The sequence below is a fragment of the Ranitomeya imitator genome, chromosome 5, assembly GCF_032444005.1.
Source record: "Ranitomeya imitator isolate aRanImi1 chromosome 5, aRanImi1.pri, whole genome shotgun sequence".
In the NCBI taxonomy this organism is placed as follows: Eukaryota; Metazoa; Chordata; class Amphibia; order Anura; family Dendrobatidae; genus Ranitomeya; species Ranitomeya imitator.
The window spans coordinates 20,866,714-20,888,559 of record NC_091286.1 but is presented as its reverse complement, the minus strand read 5'-3'; the positions used below and the strand labels follow the sequence as shown (position 1 = coordinate 20,888,559).

Below are 21,846 nucleotides of genomic sequence, written 5' to 3'. Positions count from 1 at the left end.
CTAGAGAGGGAATTAAACATTACTCAATAGATACCTGCACTCACCACTAGGGGGATCTTACTATACAGATTCTTATAGTCACCACTAGGGGGAGCTCACTAGATTCAGATTTAGACAGCCACCACTAGAGGGAGCTCACTACATACAGATTTATACAGCCACCACTAGGGGGAGCTCACTGCATACAGATTTATACAGCCACCACTAGAGGGAGCTCACTACATACAGATTTATACAGCCACCACTAGAGGGAGCTCACTACATATAGATTTATACAGCCACCACTAGAGGGAGCTCACTACATACAGATTTATACAGCCACCACTAGAGGGAGCTCACTACATATAGATTTATACAGCCACCACTAGAGGGAGCTCACTACATACAGATTTATACAGCCACCACTAGAGGGAGCTCAATACATACAGATTTATTCAGCCACCACTAGGGGGAGCTCACTGCATACAGATTTATACAGCCACCACTAGGGGGAGCTCACTACATACAGATTTATACAGTCACCACTAGAGGGAGCTCACTACATACAGATTTATACAGCCACCACTAGGGGGAGATCACTAGATTCAGATTTATACAGTCACCACTAGAGGGAGCTCACTACATACAGATTTATACAGCCACCACTAGAAGGAGCTCACTACATACAGATTTATACAGCCACCACTAGAAGGAGCTCACTACATACAGATTTATACAGTCACCACTAGGGGGAGCTCACTACATACAGATTTATACAGCCACCACTAGGGGGAGCTCACTACATACAGATTTATACAGTCACCACTAGAGGGAGCTCACTACATACAGATTTATACAGCCACCACTAGGGGGAGATCACTAGATTCAGATTTATACAGTCACCACTAGAGGGAGCTCACTACATACAGATTTATACAGCCACCACTAGAGGGAGCTCACTACATACAGATTTATACAGCCACCACTAGAGGGAGCTCACTACATACAGATTTATACAGCCACCACTAGAGGGAGCTCACTACATACAGATTTATACAGCCACCACTAGAGGGAGCTCACTACATACAGATTTATACAGCCACCACTAGAGGGAGCTCAATACATACAGATTTATTCAGCCACCACTAGAGGGAGCTCACTACATACAGATTTATACAGCCACCACTAGAGGGAGCTCACTACATATAGATTTATACAGCCACCACTAGAGGGAGCTCACTACATACAGATTTATACAGCCACCACTAGAGGGAGCTCAATACATACAGATTTATTCAGCCACCACTAGAGGGAGCTCAATACATACAGATTTATACAGCCACCACTAGAGGGAGCTCACTACATACAGATTTATACAGCCACCACTAGGGGGAGCTCACTACATACAGATTTATACAGTCACCACTAGAGGGAGCTCACTACATACAGATTTATACAGCCACCACTAGGGGGAGATCACTAGATTCAGATTTATACAGTCACCACTAGAGGGAGCTCACTACATACAGATTTATACAGCCACCACTAGAAGGAGCTCACTGCATACAGATTTATACAGCCACCACTAGGGGGAGCTCACTACATACAGATTTATACAGTCACCACTAGAGGGAGCTCACTACATACAGATTTATACAGCCACCACTAGGGGGAGCTCACTACATACAGATTTATACAGTCACCACTAGAGGGAGCTCACTACATACAGATTTATACAGCCACCACTAGAAGGAGCTCACTACATACAGATTTATACAGCCACCACTAGAAGGAGCTCACTACATACAGATTTATACAGTCACCACTAGGAGGCGCTCACTACATACAGATTTATGCAGTCACCACTAGGGGGAACTCACTACATACAGATTGATACAGCCACCACTAGGGGGAGCTCACTACATACAGATTTATACAGCCACCACTAGAGGGAGCTCACTACATACAGATTTACACAGCCACCACTAGGGGGAGCTCACTACATACAGATTTATACAGCCACCACTAGGGGGAGCTCACTACATACAGATTTATACAGCCACCACTAGAAGGAGCTCACTACATACAGATTTATACAGCCACCACTAGGGGGAGATCACTACATACAGATTTATGCAGTCACCACTAGGGGGAACTCACTACATACAGATTTGTACAGTATCCACTAGGGGGAACTTACTACATACAGATTCATACAGCCACCACTAGGTGGAGCTCACTGCATACAGATTTATACAGTCACCACTAGGGGGAACTCACTACATACAGATTTATACAGTCACCACTAGGGGGAACTCACTACATACAGATTTGTACAGTATCCACTAGGGGGAGCTCACTACATACAGATTCATACAGCCACCACTAGGTGGAGCTCACTGCATACAGATTTATACAGTCACCACTAGGGGGAACTCACTACATACAGATTTATACAGCCACCACTAGAGGGAGCTCACTACATGAAAATTTATACAGCCACCACTAGGGGCAGATCACTACATACAGATTTATACAGCCACCACTAGAGGGAGCTCATTACATACAGATTTATATACCATCCTATACAGCCATGACACATGATGTAACCTTCAACAGGTTTATTTATTAGCCGTGTCTTTCGATGATATTCATTTAACCCGCTGGCATGAGCACGTGACAGAGCGGTATAAATTGTACTTTACCTCCACAATCTCATTTAATTCTTTTCACATAAATGTAAATGGGTTCAACAGAAATCCACAGCTCAGACTGATATCATTGTGAAGAATTCATTTCTCTAAATGCTTGTTCATTGACCATTTATCACAGCTATTTCCGGGAAGGCTGTCACATTTATTATAAGATAGTGAAAGTCATTGTAACATCGAGATGACAGCGCTTAGTGCGAAGAGTCCACAGTCTGCAGCACAATGTGAGTGTGGATATATTAACCCCATGTAACGTCTTCTGTATCTCCTGACTATTATAGGACATGGGCAGACAAATGTGTATTGAATATATTAAACTATTAATACACAGAGACGTCTTCAAGTTAGGAAAGTGACTTTACCTCCATGACATCATTGCATCCTGATGCATAAGTGTTCTTAGAGACTTAGACCATTACATCCCGAAATCATCTATTATTAAAAGTACTAAGTAGTTTTATTGGAAAGTATCCGATATTAAGGGCATGTTCCAGTCATTGACTATTAATATCTGTAACAAATCATACAGAAAAGATTGTGATTACAGTAGTTTACGTACATTTTTTACTGCTTAGAATTAAATACTATAATACTGTCCTATATGTAGAAGAATATAGATACTATAATACTGCTTCTATATACAAGAATATAACTACCATAATACTGCCCCTATGTACAAGAATATAACTACTATAATACTGCCCCTATGTACAAGAATATAACTACTATAATACTGCTCCTATGTACAAGAATATAACTACTATAATACTGCCCCTATGTACAAGAATATAACTACTATAATACTGCTCCTATGTACAAGAATATAACTACTATAATACTGCCCCTATGTACACGAATATGACTACTATAATACTGCCCCTATATACAAGAATATAACTACTATAATACTGCCCCTATGTACAAGAATATAACTACTATAATACTGCTCCTATGTACAAGAATATAACTACTATAATACTGCCCCTATATACAAGAATAAAACTACTATAATACTGCTCCTATGTACAAGAATATAACTACTATAATACTGCCCCTATGTACACGAATATGACTACTATAATACTGCCCCTATGTACAAGAATATAACTACTATAATACTGCTCCTATGTCCAAGAATATAACTACTATAATACTTCCCATATGTACAAGAATATAACACTATAATACTGCCCCTATGTACAAAAATATAACTATTATAATACTGCCCCTATGTACAAGAATATAACTACTATAATACTGCCCCTATGTACAAGAATATAACTACTATAATACTGCTCCTATGTACAAGAATATAACTACTATAATACTGCTCTTATGTACAAGAATATAACTACTATAATACTGCTCCTATGTACAAGAATATAACTACTATAATACTGCTCCTATGTCCAAGAATATAACTACTATAATACTGCTCTTATGTACAAGAATATAACTACTATAATACTGCTCCTATGTCCAAGAATATAACTACTATAATACTGCCCCTATGTACACGAATATGACTACTATAATACTGCCCCTATATACAAGAATATAACTACTATAATACTGCTCCTATGTACAAGAATATAACTACTATAATACTGCCCCTATGTACACGAATATGACTACTATAATACTGTCCCTATGTACAAGAATATAACTACTATAATACTGCTCCTATGTCCAAGAATATAACTACTATAATACTTCCCCTATGTACAAGAATATAACACTATAATACTGCCCCTATGTACAAAAATATAACTACTATAATACTGCCCCTATGTACAAGAATATAACTACTATAATACTGCTCCTATGTCCAAGAATATAACTACTATAATACTGCTCCTATGTCCAAGAATATAACTACTATAATACTGCTCCTATGTCCAAGAATATAACTACTATAATACTTCCCCTATGTACAAGAATATAACACTATAATACTGCCCCTATGTACAAGAATATACCTACTATAATACTGCCCTATGTACAAGAATATAACTACTATAATACTGCTCCTATGTACAAGAATATAACTACTATAATACTGTCCCCTATATACAAGAATATAACTACTATAATACTGCTCCTATGTCCAAGAATATAAGTACTATAATACTTCCCCTATGTACAAGAATATAACTTCTATAATACTGCTCCTATGTACAAGAATATAACTACTATAATACTGCTCCTATGTACAAGAATATAACTACTATAATACTGCTCTTATGTACAAGAATATAACTACTATAATACTGCTCCTATGTACAAGAATATAACTACTATAATACTGTCCCCTATATACAAGAATATAACTACTATAATACTGCTCCTATGTACAAGAATATAACTTCTATAATACTGCTCCTATGTACAAGAATATAACTACTATAATACTGCTCCTATGTACAAGAATATAACTACTATAATACTGCTCTTATGTACAAGAATATAACTACTATAATACTGCCCCTATGTACAGGAATATAACTACTGTAATACTGCTCCTATGTCCAAGAATATAAGTACTATAATACTTCCCCTATGTACAAGAATATAACACTATAATACTGCTCCTATGTACAAGAATATACCTACTATAATACTGCCCCTATGTACAAGAATATAACTACTATAATACTGCCCTATGTAGGAGAATATAACTACTATAATACTGCTCCTATGTACAAGAATATAACTACTATAATACTGCCCCTATATACAAGAATATAACTACTATAATGCTGCTCCTATGTACAAGAATATAACTACTATAATACTGCTCCTATGTACAAGAATATAACTACTATAATACTGCCCCTATGTACACAAATATAACTACTATAATACTGCTACTATGTACAAGAATATAACTACTATAATACTGCCCCTCTGTACAAGAATATAACTACTATAATACTGCCCCTATGTACAAGAATATAACTGCTATAATACTGCCCCTATGTACAAGAATATAACTACTATAATACTGCCCCTCTGTACAAGAATATAACTACTGTTATGGCTGGCAATCAGGCAACACAGCGTGCAGTAATCAGCGCACATACAGAGATCTGGCAATAACCAAAAACAATAGGACGAGCTCTGAGACGTGGAATCTCTGTAGACTGCAGTACCTGATCTATCCTCACACAACTATAAGCAGCAGTGGATTGCGCCTAACAACTACCTATGCAACTCGGCACTGCCTGAGGAGCTGACTAGCCTGAAGATAGAAATACAAGCCTGACTTACCTCAGAGAAATACCCCAAAGGAATAGGCAGCCCCCCACATATAATGACTGTTAGCAAGATGAAAAGACAAAACGTAGGAATGAAATAGATTCAGCAAAGTGAGGCCCGATATTCTAGACAGAGCGAGGATAGCAAAGAGAACTATGCAGTCTACAAAAAACCCTAAAACGAAAACCACGCAAAGGGGCAAAAAGACCCACCGTGCCGAACTAACAGCACGGCGGTGCACCCCTCTGCTTCTCAGAGCTTCCAGCAAAAGACAATAGCAAGCTGGACAGAAAAAAACAGAAAACAAACTAGAAGCACTTATCTAGCAGAGCAGCAGGCCCAAGGAAAGATGCAGTAGCTCAGATCCAACACTGGAACATTGACAAGGAGCAAGGAAGACAGACTCAGGTGGAGCTAAATAGCAAGGCAGCCAACGAGCTCACCAAAACACCTGAGGGAGGAAGCCCAGAGACTGCAATACCACTTGTGACCACAGAAGTGAACTCAGCCACAGAATTCACAACAGTACCCCCCCCTTGAGGAGGGGTCACCGAACCCTCACCAGAACCCCCAGGCCGACCAGGATGAGCCACATGAAAGGCACGAACAAGATCTGGGGCATGGACATCAGAGGCAAAAACCCAGGAATTATCTTCCTGAGCATAACCCTTCCATTTGACCAGATACTGGAGTTTCCGTCTAGAGACACGAGAATCCAAAATCTTCTCCACAATATACTCCAATTCCCCCTCCACCAAAACAGGGGCAGGAGGCTCCACAGATGGAACCATAGGTGCCACGTATCTCCTCAACAACGACCTATGGAATACATTATGTATGGAAAAGGAGTCTGGGAGGGTCAGACGAAAAGACACCGGATTGAGAATCTCAGAAATCCTATACGGACCAATAAAACGAGGTTTAAATTTAGGAGAGGAAACCTTCATAGGAATATGACGAGAAGATAACCAAACCAAATCCCCAACACGAAGTCGGGGTCCCACACGGCGTCTGCGATTAGCGAAAAGCTGAGCCTTCTCCTGGGACAAGGTCAAATTGTCCACTACCTGAGTCCAGATCTGCTGCAACCTGTCCACCACAGAATCCACACCAGGACAGTCCGAAGACTCAACCTGTCCTGAAGAGAAACGAGGATGGAACCCAGAATTGCAGAAAAATGGAGAGACCAAGGTAGCCGAGCTGGCCCGATTATTAAGGGCGAACTCAGCCAACGGCAAAAATGACACCCAATCATCCTGGTCAGCGGAAACAAAACATCTCAGATATGTTTCCAAGGTCTGATTGGTTCGTTCGGTCTGGCCATTAGTCTGAGGATGGAAGGCCGAGGAGAAAGATAGGTCAATGCCCATCCTACCACAAAAGGCTCGCCAGAACCTCGAGACAAACTGGGAACCTCTGTCAGAAACAATATTCTCAGGAATGCCATGTAAACGAACCACATGCTGGAAGAACAAAGGCACCAAATCAGAGGAGGAAGGCAATTTAACCAAGGGCACCAGATGGACCATTTTAGAAAAGCGATCACAGACCACCCAAATGACCGACATTTTTTGAGAAACGGGAAGGTCAGAAATGAAATCCATCGAAATATGTGTCCAAGGCCTCTTCGGGACCGGCAAGGGCAAAAGCAACCCACTGGCACGTGAACAGCAGGGCTTAGCCCTAGCACAAATTCCACAGGACTGCACAAAAGCACGCACATCCCGTGACAGAGATGGCCACCAGAAGGATCTAGCAACCAACTCCCTGGTACCAAAGATTCCTGGATGACCGGCCAGCACCGAACAATGAAGTTCAGAGATAACTTTACTAGTCCACCTATCAGGGACGAACAGTTTCTCGGCCGGACAACGATCAGGTTTATTAGCCTGAAATTTCTGCAACACTCTCCGCAAATCAGGGGAGATGGCAGACACAATGACTCCTTCCTTGAGGATACTCGCCGGCTCAGATAACCCCGGAGAGTCGGGCACAAAACTCCTAGACAGAGCATCCGCCTTCACATTTTTAGAGCCCGGAAGGTATGAAATCACAAAATCAAAACGAGCAAAAAATAACGACCAACGGGCCTGTCTAGGATTCAAGCGCTTGGCAGACTCGAGATAAGTCAAGTTCTTATGATCAGTCAATACCACCACGCGATGCTTAGCACCCTCAAGCCAATGACGCCACTCCTCGAATGCCCACTTCATGGCCAGCAACTCTCGGTTGCCCACATCATAATTACGCTCAGCAGCAGAAAATTTCCTGGAAAAGAAAGCACATGGTTTGAACACTGAGCAACCAGAACCTCTCTGTGACAAAACCGCCCCTGCACCAATCTCAGAAGCATCAACCTCGACCTGGAACGGAAGAGAAACATCAGGTTGACACAACACAGGGGCACAGCAAAAACGACGCTTCAACTCCTGAAAAGCTTCCACGGCAGCAGAAGACCAATTAACCAAATCAGCACCCTTCTTGGTCAAATCGGTCAATGGTCTGGCAATGCTAGAAAAATTACAGATGAAGCGACGATAAAAATTAGCAAAGCCCAGGAATTTCTGCAGACTTTTTAGAGATGTCGGCTGAGTCCAATCCTGGATGGCCTGAACCTTAACCGGATCCATCTCGATAGTAGAAGGGGAAAAGATGAACCCCAAAAATGAAACTTTCTGCACACCGAAGAGACACTTTGATCCCTTCACGAACAAGGAATTAGCACGCAGTACCTGGAAAACCATTCTGACTTGCTTCACATGAGACTCCCAATCATCTGAGAAGATCAAAATGTCATCCAAGTAAACAATCAAGAATTTATCCAGATACTCACGGAAAATGTCATGCATAAAAGACTGAAAAACAGATGGAGCATTGGCAAGTCCGAACGGCATCACCAGATACTCAAAATGACCCTCGGGCGTATTAAATGCCGTTTTCCATTCATCTCCCTGCCTGATTCTCACCAGATTATACGCACCACGAAGATCAATCTTAGTAAACCAACTAGCCCCCTTAATCCGAGCAAACAAGTCAGAAATCAATGGCAAGGGATACTGAAACTTAACAGTGATCTTATTAAGAAGGCGGTAATCAATACACGGTCTTAGCGAACCATCCTTCTTGGCTACAAAAAAGAACCCTGCTCCCAATGGTGACGACGATGGGCGAATATGTCCCTTCTCCAGGGACTCCTTCACATAACTGCGCATAGCGGTGTGTTCAGGTACGGACAAATTAAATAAACGACCCTTAGGGAATTTACTACCAGGAATCAAATCGATAGCACAATCACAATTCCTATGCGGAGGTAGGGCATCAGACTTGGACTCTTCAAATACATCCTGAAAGTCCGACAAGAACTCTGGGATGTCAGAAGGAATGGATGACGAAATAGACAAAAATGGAACATCACCATGTACTCCCTGACAACCCCAGCTGGTTACCGACATAGAGTTCCAATCCAATACTGGATTATGGGTTTGTAGCCATGGCAACCCCAACACGACCACATCATGCAAATTATGCAGTACCAGAAAGCGAATAACTTCCTGATGTGCAGGAGCTATGCACATGGTCAGCTGGGCCCAGTACTGAGGCTTATTCTTGGCCAAAGGTGTAGCATCAATTCCTCTCAACGGAATAGGACACCGCAAAGGCTCCAAGAAAAATCCACAACGTTTAGCATAATCCAAATCCATCAGATTCAGGGCAGCGCCTGAATCCACAAGCGCCATGACAGAAAACGATGACAAAGAGCACATTAAGGTAATGGACAAAAGGAATTTGGACTGTACAGTACCAATAACGGCAGAGCTATCGAACCGCCTAGTGCGTTTAGGACAATTAGAAATAGCATGAGTAGAATCACCACAATAGAAACACAGTCTGTTCAGACGTCTGTGTTCTTGCCGTTCTACTTTAGTCATAGTCCTGTCGCACTGCATAGGCTCAGGTTTACTCTCAGGCAGTACCGCCAGATGGTGCACAGATTTACGCTCGCGCAAGCGACGACCGATCTGAATGGCCAAGGACATAGACTCATTCAAACCAGCAGGCATAGGAAATCCCACCATTACATCCTTAAGAGCTTCAGAGAGACCCTTTCTGAACAAAGCCGCTAGTGCAGATTCATTCCACAGAGTGAGTACTGACCATTTCCTAAATTTCTGACAATATACTTCTACATCATCCTGACCCTGGCATAAAGCCAGCAGATTTTTCTCAGCCTGATCCACTGAATTAGGCTCATCGTAAAGCAATCCGAGCGCCAGGAAAAATGCATCAACATTACTCAATGCAGAATCTCCTGGTGCAAGAGAAAACGCCCAGTCCTGTGGGTCGCCGCGCAAAAAAGAAATAATAATCAAAACCTGTTGAATAGGATTACCAGAAGAATGAGGTTTCAAGGCCAAAAATAGCTTACAATTATTTCTGAAGCTCAGGAACTTAGGTCTGTCACCAAAAAACAAATCAGGAATCGGAATTCTTGGTTCTAGCATCGATTTCTGATCAATAGTATCTTGAATCTTTTGTACATTTACAACGAGATTATCCATTGAGGAGCACAGAGCCTGAATATCCATGTCCACAGCTGTGTCCTGAAGCACTCTAATGTCTAGGGGAAAAAAAAGACTGAAGACAGAGCTAAGAAAAAAAAATGATGTCAGGATTTCTTTTTTCCCTCTATTGGGAATCATTGGTGTGGCTCCTTGTACTGTTATGGCTGGCAATCAGGCAACACAGCGTGCAGTAATCAGCGCACATACAGAGATCTGGCAATAACCAAAAACAATAGGACGAGCTCTGAGACGTGGAATCTCTGTAGACTGCAGTACCTGATCTATCCTCACACAACTATAAGCAGCAGTGGATTGCGCCTAACAACTACCTATGCAACTCGGCACTGCCTGAGGAGCTGACTAGCCTGAAGATAGAAATACAAGCCTGACTTACCTCAGAGAAATACCCCAAAGGAATAGGCAGCCCCCCACATATAATGACTGTTAGCAAGATGAAAAGACAAAACGTAGGAATGAAATAGATTCAGCAAAGTGAGGCCCGATATTCTAGACAGAGCGAGGATAGCAAAGAGAACTATGCAGTCTACAAAAAACCCTAACACGAAAACCACGCAAAGGGGCAAAAAGACCCACCGTGCCGAACTAACAGCACGGCGGTGCACCCCTCTGCTTCTCAGAGCTTCCAGCAAAAGACAATAGCAAGCTGGACAGAAAAAAACAGAAAACAAACTAGAAGCACTTATCTAGCAGAGCAGCAGGCCCAAGGAAAGATGCAGTAGCTCAGATCCAACACTGGAACATTGACAAGGAGCAAGGAAGACAGACTCAGGTGGAGCTAAATAGCAAGGCAGCCAACGAGCTCACCAAAACACCTGAGGGAGGAAGCCCAGAGACTGCAATACCACTTGTGACCACAGAAGTGAACTCAGCCACAGAATTCACAACAAACTACTATAATACTGCTCCTATGTACAAGAATATAACTACTATAATACTGCCCCTCTGTACAAGAATATAACTACTATAATACTGCTCCTATGTACAAGAATATAACTGCTATAATACTGCCCCTATGTACAAGAATATAACTGCTATAATACTGCCCCTATGTACAAGAATATAACTACTATAATACTGCCCCTCTGTACAAGAATATAACTACTATAATACTGCCCCTATGTACAAGAATATAACTACTATAATACTGCTCCTATGTACAAGAATATAACTACTATAATACTGCCCCTATGTACACGAATATGACTACTATAATACTGCCCCTATGTACAAGAATATAACTACTATAATACTGCTCCTATGTCCAAGAATATAACTACTATAATACTTCCCATATGTACAAGAATATAACACTATAATACTGCCCCTATGTACAAAAATATAACTATTATAATACTGCCCCTATGTACAAGAATATAACTACTATAATACTGCCCCTATGTACAAGAATATAACTACTATAATACTCCTCCTATGTACAAGAATATAACTACTATAATACTGCTCTTATGTACAAGAATATAACTACTATAATACTGCTCCTATGTACAAGAATATAACTACTATAATACTGCTCCTATGTCCAAGAATATAACTACTATAATACTGCTCTTATGTACAAGAATATAACTACTATAATACTGCTCCTATGTCCAAGAATATAACTACTATAATACTTCCCCTATGTACAAGAATATAACACTATAATACTGCCCCTATGTACAAAAATATAACTACTATAATACTGCCCCTATGTACAAGAATATAACTACTATAATACTGCTCCTATGTCCAAGAATATAACTACTATAATACTGCTCCTATGTCCAAGAATATAACTACTATAATACTGCTCCTATGTCCAAGAATATAACTACTATAATACTTCCCCTATGTACAAGAATATAACACTATAATACTGCCCCTATGTACAAGAATATACCTACTATAATACTGCCCTATGTACAAGAATATAACTACTATAATACTGCTCCTATGTACAAGAATATAACTACTATAATACTGTCCCCTATATACAAGAATATAACTACTATAATACTGCTCCTATGTCCAAGAATATAAGTACTATAATACTTCCCCTATGTACAAGAATATAACTTCTATAATACTGCTCCCATGTACAAGAATATAACTACTATAATACTGCTCCTATGTACAAGAATATAACTACTATAATACTGCTCTTATGTACAAGAATATAACTACTATAATACTGCTCCTATGTACAAGAATATAACTACTATAATACTGTCCCCTATATACAAGAATATAACTACTATAATACTGCTCCTATGTACAAGAATATAACTTCTATAATACTGCTCCTATGTACAAGAATATAACTACTATAATACTGCTCCTATGTACAAGAATATAACTACTATAATACTGCTCTTATGTACAAGAATATAACTACTATAATACTGCCCCTATGTACAGGAATATAACTACTGTAATACTGCTCCTATGTCCAAGAATATAAGTACTATAATACTTCCCCTATGTACAAGAATATAACACTATAATACTGCTCCTATGTACAAGAATATACCTACTATAATACTGCCCCTATGTACAAGAATATAACTACTATAATACTGCCCTATGTAGGAGAATATAACTACTATAATACTGCTCCTATGTACAAGAATATAACTACTATAATACTGCCCCTATATACAAGAATATAACTACTATAATGCTGCTCCTATGTACAAGAATATAACTACTATAATACTGCTCCTATATACAAGAATATAACTACTATAATACTGCCCCTATGTACACGAATATAACTACTATAATACTGCTACTATTTACAAGAATATAACTACTATAATACTGCCCCTCTGTACAAGAATATAACTACTATAATACTGCTCCTATGTACAAGAATATAACTACTATAATACTGTCCCCTATATACAAGAATATAACTACTATAATACTGCCCCTATATACAAGAATATAACTACTATAATGCTGCTCCTATGTACAAGAATATAACTACTATAATACTGCTCCTATGTACAAGAATATAACTACTATAATACTGCCCCTATGTACACGAATATAACTACTATAATACTGCTCCTATGTACAAGAATATAACTGCTATAATACTGTCCCTTATATACAATAATATAACTACTATAATACTGCTCCTATGTACAAGAATATAACTACTATAATACTGCTCCTATGTACAAGAATATAACTACTATAATACTGCTCCTATGTACAAGAATATAACTACTATAATACTGCTCCTATGTACAAGAATATAACTGCTATAATACTGTCCCTTATATACAATAATATAACTACTATAATACTGCTCCTATGTACAAGAATATAACTGCTATAATACTGTCCCTTATATACAATAATATAACTACTATAATACTGCCCCTATGTACACGAATATAACTACTATAATACTGCTCCTATGTACAAGAATATAACTGCTATAATACTGTCCCTTATATACAATAATATAACTACTATAATACTGCTCCTATGTACAAGAATATAACTGCTATAATACTGTCCCTTATATACAATAATATAACTACTATAATACTGCCCCTATATACAAGAATATAACTACTATAATGCTGCTCCTATGTACAAGAATATAACTACTATAATACTGCTCCTATGTACAAGAATATAACTACTATAATACTGCCCCTATGTACACGAATATAACTACTATAATACTGCTACTATGTACAAGAATATAACTACTATAATACTGCCCCTCTGTACAAGAATATAACTACTATAATACTGCCCCTATGTACAAGAATATAACTGCTATAATACTGCCCCTATGTACAAGAATATAACTACTATAATACTGCCCCTCTGTACAAGAATATAACTACTATAATACTGCTCCTATGTACAAGAATATAACTACTATAATACTGCCCCTCTGTACAAGAATATAACTACTATAATACTGCTCCTATGTACAAGAATATAACTGCTATAATACTGCCCCTATGTACAAGAATATAACTGCTATAATACTGCCCCTATGTACAAGAATATAACTACTATAATACTGCCCCTCTGTACAAGAATATAACTACTATAATACTGCCCCTATGTACAAGAATATAACTGCTATAATACTGCCCCTATGTGCAAGAATATAACTACTATAATACTGCCCCTCTGTACAAGAATATAACTACTATAATACTGCTCCTATGTACAAGAATATAACTACTATAATACTGCCCCTCTGTACAAGAATATAACTACTATAATACTGCTCCTATGTACAAGAATATAACTGCTATAATACTGCCCCTATGTACAAGAATATAACTGCTATAATACTGCCCCTATGTACAAGAATATAACTACTATAATACTGCTCCTATGTACAAGAATATAACTACTATAATACTGCCCCTATGTACAAGAATATATCTACTATAATACTGCTCCTATGTACAAGAATATAACTACTATAATACTGCCCCTATGTACACGAATATAACTACTATAATACTGCTACTATGTACAAGAATATAACTACTATAATACTGCCCCTCTGTACAAGAATATAACTACTATAATACTGCCCCTATGTACAAGAATATAACTGCTATAATACTGCCCCTATGTACAAGAATATAACTACTATAATACTGCCCCTCTGTACAAGAATATAACTACTATAATACTGCTCCTATGTACAAGAATATAACTACTATAATACTGCCCCTCTGTACAAGAATATAACTACTATAATACTGCTCCTATGTACAAGAATATAACTGCTATAATACTGCCCCTATGTACAAGAATATAACTGCTATAATACTGCCCCTCTGTACAAGAATATAACTACTATAATACTGCCCCTATGTACAAGAATATAACTGCTATAATACTGCCCCTATGTGCAAGAATATAACTACTATAATACTGCCCCTCTGTACAAGAATATAACTACTATAATACTGCTCCTATGTACAAGAATATAACTACTATAATACTGCCCCTCTGTACAAGAATATAACTACTATAATACTGCCCCTATGTACAAGAATATAACTGCTATAATACTGCCCCTATGTACAAGAATATAACTACTATAATACTGCTCCCATGTACAAGAATATAACTACTATAATACTGCCCCTATGTACAAGAATATAACTACTATAATACTGCTCCTATGTACAAGAATATAACTACTATAATACTGCCCCTATGTACAAGAATATAACTACTATAATACTGCCCCTATGTACAAACGATAGATCTGTGAGTTAATTCAGACATCCTGCAAAGAAACAAGCTGAAACTGCAAAAATTCACAAGTTCAATGGATGCTACTGTAGATTTGTGACCTCTATGAAGGTTCCTTTGTTCCATGTAACTCGGCTTGTTAAGATATTCCGATGTCAGTAACTGTGATCGCTTATTGCTGCAGATTCGACAAATTACCATTTGCATTTTTACCACAATCTGTTTGGAAACGTTTTGTGCAGAATAACGTTCAGAATTTTTAGTTTTGATAATGGAACTAAAACCACTTCTGAATCTTTCCTTTATCAAAATGGAGGATACCAGAATGTATCTTGCGTCTTTATTAGTTTTGATAAAGAATCCGGTTCTCATAGGGAGATTTGTCTAATAAAATGTGACTTCTCCTCTAACGATCGATGACGTGAGCATTATAAACTAGAGTTTGTACATAATAAATTGGAACGCGGTGTATTGATGTGATCGTGGTTTGTACTTTTTGCCTTTATGTCTTTATACAATTCTCGCACTTGGTTATTGATCGAAGTCGTCTTCATCAGTCGTTTCCGCCATCACTCGGGGTTCTGGAATGTCTGTAATTATTACTCTCGGATAATCGCGGGGTCGTCGCTTCCTTTGGGCTGTGGTTGATATTAGTCCGTGTGTCGCTCGATGTACATTGTATCTCACCCTGGGATACATTCACTAATCGCTTCCTGTTCGTTTGCCTTTTTCCTTCCTCCTCCTTCATCATCCTGACATCTTTGCTTTAATTACGGTGCCGCGCGGTGACATGATTCATACTCCACGTCTCAAATCAATTAGAAGATAGTTCTGCAATTAAAAGTGTCATAATAATATTGATCTAAAGAGATGAAAACCGATTATAAATCCTTGGCAACAATATACACAGACAGCTCAGGAATATTGAGTTTCTACAAAGTGAAACAAATCAGGACACTATTATTATTATTATTATTAATAATAATAATAATAAAATAGTTACTTTTTTTTTCAAAGACCCTATAAAGCCGCCCTCCCCATTACAAAAAAAAACCCCATTTACATACCCCCTTTAAGGAATTCTAAGGTAATAGATGAGGATCCTCTGCTCAGGATCCTCACCTCTCGGCCAGGGTGGAGAGCGGCTGGATATAACGACTTTCTCCCCAGGTCCTGTCCCGTATTACACAGACATTGATGTGACTTGGACCTGTGTAATACTTTGTTTCACCTGCGGAGGAGCTGCAGGGAAATGTAACAATTATTGCACGGTTTCCCTATAGATCACAGCTAGGGGGGGTTCCCAGGAGAGGAGTGGGACACTTTGTGATCGATTCAATGTCAAAAGATCCTCCTAGAAAATAAGGGTCGTCTAAATTGGAGGACCCCTGCAGCTGTGCTACATGAGTGAGGTGCTAATTGATCTTTTAACCCTGTGATGTGTTCTGTTTCCCAGGACTGGATTTACACTCAGGTTCAGCAGATCAGCCAGCAGGATCTGTGTCTGTCGGTGCACACTTTATTTCCCGGGACCCAGGTGGTTCTCTTACCCTGCAAAGACGGAGACGGCCGACAGGTAAGGTCACACGGTGCGCCCCGATGTCGCCAAATATGAAGAAGTCGTCCAAAATCTATACTTTGTGCATGGTCAAGGTGACCGAAACGAGTCTCCACCATGATCACTATTTTTGGTGGTGAAGGGTCAGGATTGAGGGGTGAAAGCTTCATTTGTCATACCCCAAATCGATAATAAATTATAATATTCCCCAAAACTAAAAAAAAAAAAAAAATACCCCAAATTAATAATAGCAGAAATACTGTGAACAAGACGATGAAAAATCCTAAATAATTGTAAGAGAATTTGGTGTTTATCATGTAGATTGTGGATGGCGCCACCTTGAGGTTAGAATCTACAACGCATTTTTACAACAGCGGAATCTTGCTTTACTGCAACCAATATAACGGGAGAGCGTTAGCAGGGGAATATTTTATTTATTGGCCTCTTAAGTCTGAAGGAGGATTCAAAGGAACAGTAAATAAGTAGCGAAATCTGTATACTGTATAGAAGAAGAGCTTTTTCAGTTCCTCCTCCCCCCAAAAAATAATAATGTAATCCCATCTGTAGTCGTCTTTTTGAATATTATATCCATGTATTTCTGCTTTTGTAACCAAATATGTATCCTTGTAAATATTTATAGACCTTTGAAAGTATAAGACAGTACCTTGCAAATGTCTTCAACCCCCTTGAAAGGTCAACGGATCTTTTTCAGGTGCAAATTGGTGACGGTGTTTCATAATTATTTAATTTTATGTAACTATAGAATATATACATTTTTCAGTTTTCACACTGACCACAGTAGCACCACACAAAATCCGTGGACATTTCTGCAGTTCACTTGTAAGCTTTGCCGTATAGACTGGGACAGAATAAGCAGAGGACGGGGGAGATAATCAGTCATATAGATATTCTATGGCTGGAGAGGAGTCTCTGTATGCAGCTCTTCTGCCGTTCCCTGGAGTCTGGGGGAAGGGAAATATCATGTAAATATTTATTTCTATTCGCTGTAAATATTTTCCCCGTCTTCTAACCATCGGCTTTAACGTTTTTGTTTTCTTCTTGGCGTCAGAGGTGGAGTAAAGTCGGCTCTCACATCGAGCACATGGCATCGCACTTCTGTCTGGATACGGAAATCATCGGCGACACCGATGAAAACAACAGAGAGATCGTGATCAACCCGTGCGAGACCACCGCCATCAGCCAACGCTGGGAAATGGTCCTACATGACTTCCACTGAGGGGCAGTAAGACCATCGCACTGGAATAGAGGAAATCCTCGTGGCAAAGTCCATTGCCTGCAGTGACGCCAGCGCTGCTCCGCTGCAGTACGGAAAACCGGACAGGAAAGACGAAATTATTAAGGAGCAAAATCAGAAGCAAGAAAATGACAATGGAGACGTGGAAGGGGAAGAAAATGGCAACTCAAGGGTAGAATTTTTTGTTTTCCAGTAGAGGCCACTGAAGAACGGAGAAATGACGGCTGACATGTGAGGGGGACGCCATTATCATTCATTATCATCACATAAGGGATAGATAAAAGCACACGGGGTGAGAGAACAGGGTTAGATCCGCTCTCATGCTTCAAATGGGGGGGTCACATTACTGATCATCAGCCACATGGAAATTTAGGACTAATAGACAAGGTTCAAATGAACCAATGATGCTCCAGTCACGAGGTGTAACATGAGCGGACACGTCTATCTGTGAATCTGTCTGTCTATCCTTCTTTACAACCTCCCTTCCCTTCCTCCGTTCCTTACCTCCCTCCTTCCCCATTCCTCTTTCCCTCACTTACTCCTTCCCTCCCTCCATCCCTTCCCTTCCTCCCTTACTACCTCTTTTCCTCCATCCTTCCCCTCCCTTCTTTCCTTTCTTCCCAACCCTATCCTTTTTTTCCCTCCCCTCTTTCCTTTTTTCCTTCCTCCCTTCCATTCTTCCCTCCGTCACTTAGTTTCTTTCTTCCCTCCCTCCCTTACTTTATTTTCTATCTTCCTTTCTTCTTTCCTTCTTTCCTCCATCCCTCCCACCTTCCTTACTACCTCACTCCTTTTTTCCCTCCCTCTCTTCCATTCCTCCCTCACTCCCTTTCTTCCCTCCCTTCCTTTCTTTCTCCCTTCCTTACTACCTTCCTTCCTTACTACCTCCCTCCCTTTCTTCCTTACTATCTCCCTCGTTCCCCTCCCCCCTTCGTTTTCTTCCCTCCCACTCTTCCATTCTTCCCTCTCTTCCTTCCTTTCTCCCTCCCTTCCTTTCTTCCCTCACTTCCTTTCTTCCCTCCCTCCCTTGCTTCCTTTCTTCCCTTCCTTTCTTCCCTCCCTTCCCTCCCTTTCTTTCTCCCCTCTCCCTTGCTTCCTTTCTTCCCTCCCTTCCTTTCATCCCTACTTCCCTCACTTCCTTTCTTTCTCCCCTCACTCCCTTGCTTCCTTTCTTCCCTCCCTTTCTCCCCTCTCTCCCTTGCTTCCTTTCTTCCCTCCCTTTCTCCCCTCTCTCCCTTGCTTCCTTCCTTCCCTCTCTTCCTTCCTTCCCTTCCTTTCATCCCTCCTTCCCTCACTTCCTTTCTTCCCTCCCTTCGTTCCCTCCCTTCCTTTCTCCCCTCTCTCCCTTGCTTCCTTTCTCCCCTCTCTCCCTTGCTTCCTTTCTTCCCTCCCTTTCTCCCCTCTCTCCCTTGCTTCCTTTCTTCCCTCCCTTCCTTCCTTCCTTCCCTCACTTCCCTCCCTTCCTTTCTCCCCTCTCTCCCTTGCTTCCTTTCTACCCTCTCTCCCTTCCTTCCTTCCTTCCTTCCCTCACTTCCTTCCTTCCCTCCCTTCCTTCCCTCCCTTTCTTTCTCCCCTCTCTCCCTTGCTTCCTTTCTTCCCTCCCTTGCTTCCTTTCTCCCCTCTCTCCCTTCCTTCCTTTCTTCCCTCCCTTCCTTCCTTTCTCCCCTCTCTCCTTTGCTTCCTTTCTTCTCTCCATTCCTTCCTTCCTTCTATCCCTCCCTCCATCCTTCCCTCCCTCTATCCCTCCCAGCTTTGGATGTGACTGGAGTAGAATACATGCTACTGATGATAGCCCCGACATCTTTATGTACTTGGAAACTTTCTTGCTGAACTGAAGGTGAATTTGCGTTTTAAGGTCTTTGGTCCTAAAAATGAGTTTTCCAGTTTGTATGGTTGTGAGCGGTGGGAGCAGAGCTCCTGACCTCACATATAATATATAGATATATTTTACTTGTATATTTATTAAACATAACATAATTTATGAACTCTTTTGAAAATTGGCACAAAATGAAAAGAAATAAAATTCGTTGGTATTTCGCTATTTCTGCGTCTGCAGGAAATGCTGAAACGGCCGCATGGAAATAAAGAACTTACCAAAGTTTTACACAGAAGTTTTTGAAACCTCTTGAAGGCGACTCGGTCCCTGTGATCCGGACCATCTTTCTGAAATAAAATCATTTTTAACATGGCGGTGTTCATGTCTTGTTCTTTATCCTGGTTGTCGCACGTGGGCCGACAACCTGAAGTCCGTGGCCCGGAGACGCCGTTTCTGGTGAGCAGGTGCTGAATGTGACGTCTACTTAGAACAAGCTGAATGATACATTCTGGTCAGTAGTAAATACAACAGCATTGTGGGCCCCATATGGCGGCATTATTTCAGCTTTGTGTAACAATATTATTTGAGCAGCGTGTTACAAACCTTTATAACATTATTTGGGTTGTGTATGGCGGCGTTATTTGTGTATTGTTTAGGACTCCATAATTTGGGCTGTTCATCCTTCTCGGCAGCGTATTATTCTGTGTACACAGGACTCGCACTGCAGAGAACAATGGCAGCCTGCGTGCGCTGAGCGATCGGTTACATCTCATTTAGGGCGGCCCTGTAAATGGGCTACTGATCGTTTAGTGCCCCCGGTCGGCCGCGGACTGTATTGAACACTTTTCAAACTCTTTAAGGAAAACGTATCTTAAAGTGACCAGAACATATATGGGTAAATAGCTGGGATCTGTTTTGGACTGCTGTGCTGACGCACACACTGTCTGTAATGTTTTTTCAGTGTTTTTATGGCTTTAATTCCTTGTCTCTATGACTAGTCTGTGAGATGTGACGTCTTCTCACTTTCCAGATTCACTACCACTGCGTTCCCTGCCTCGGCTTTTATACAGACTATGATAATCCCTCCTGATTGGCTGTACCTTGTGATGCGACAGTCATTATGGGGAAAGCTGTGTGGTCGCATCAGAGGTGATGTGAGCTTTCTTCTCTGGCTAACTAATCTTCAGTTTTGTGTAAAATGACGGTGGGCTTTTTTTTTTTAGTGTTCTTTTTGGCAATTTGTTCAAATCAAATTGCAAACAGTTCCAGTGCGTCAGGCTCCCAAATATTCCAAACAACTTCACTTTGCAGAACGACCTTTTGTTGACAATTTTCACTCGGAATCTACTCTATTAATGCAGAATTCTCAGCTTTTCTGTCACAGGATGGGGGGAAGCATTATCCCAGCTGAAGTGACAGATATCCATGCAGAC

The 21,846-nt window shown here is 40.2% G+C and overlaps 1 protein-coding gene across 2 annotated transcripts in view; it reads left to right on the top strand.

Annotated features, from left to right (window-relative positions):
- GALNT14 (polypeptide N-acetylgalactosaminyltransferase 14) overlaps positions 1-20,785 on the top strand; it is a 473,304-nt gene extending 452,519 nt beyond the window's left edge. The window contains exons 14-15 of one of the 2 annotated variants that reach the window (XM_069768378.1): positions 17,241-17,360; positions 18,412-20,785. In XM_069768378.1, the coding sequence (XP_069624479.1) occupies positions 17,241-17,360; positions 18,412-18,579 (288 nt within the window). In that variant the 3' untranslated portion in view covers positions 18,580-20,785. The remainder of the gene's footprint in view (positions 1-17,240; positions 17,361-18,411) is intronic. The other variant, XM_069768379.1, reaches the window with a different exon arrangement.
- Positions 20,786-21,846: the final 1,061 nt, after the last annotated feature.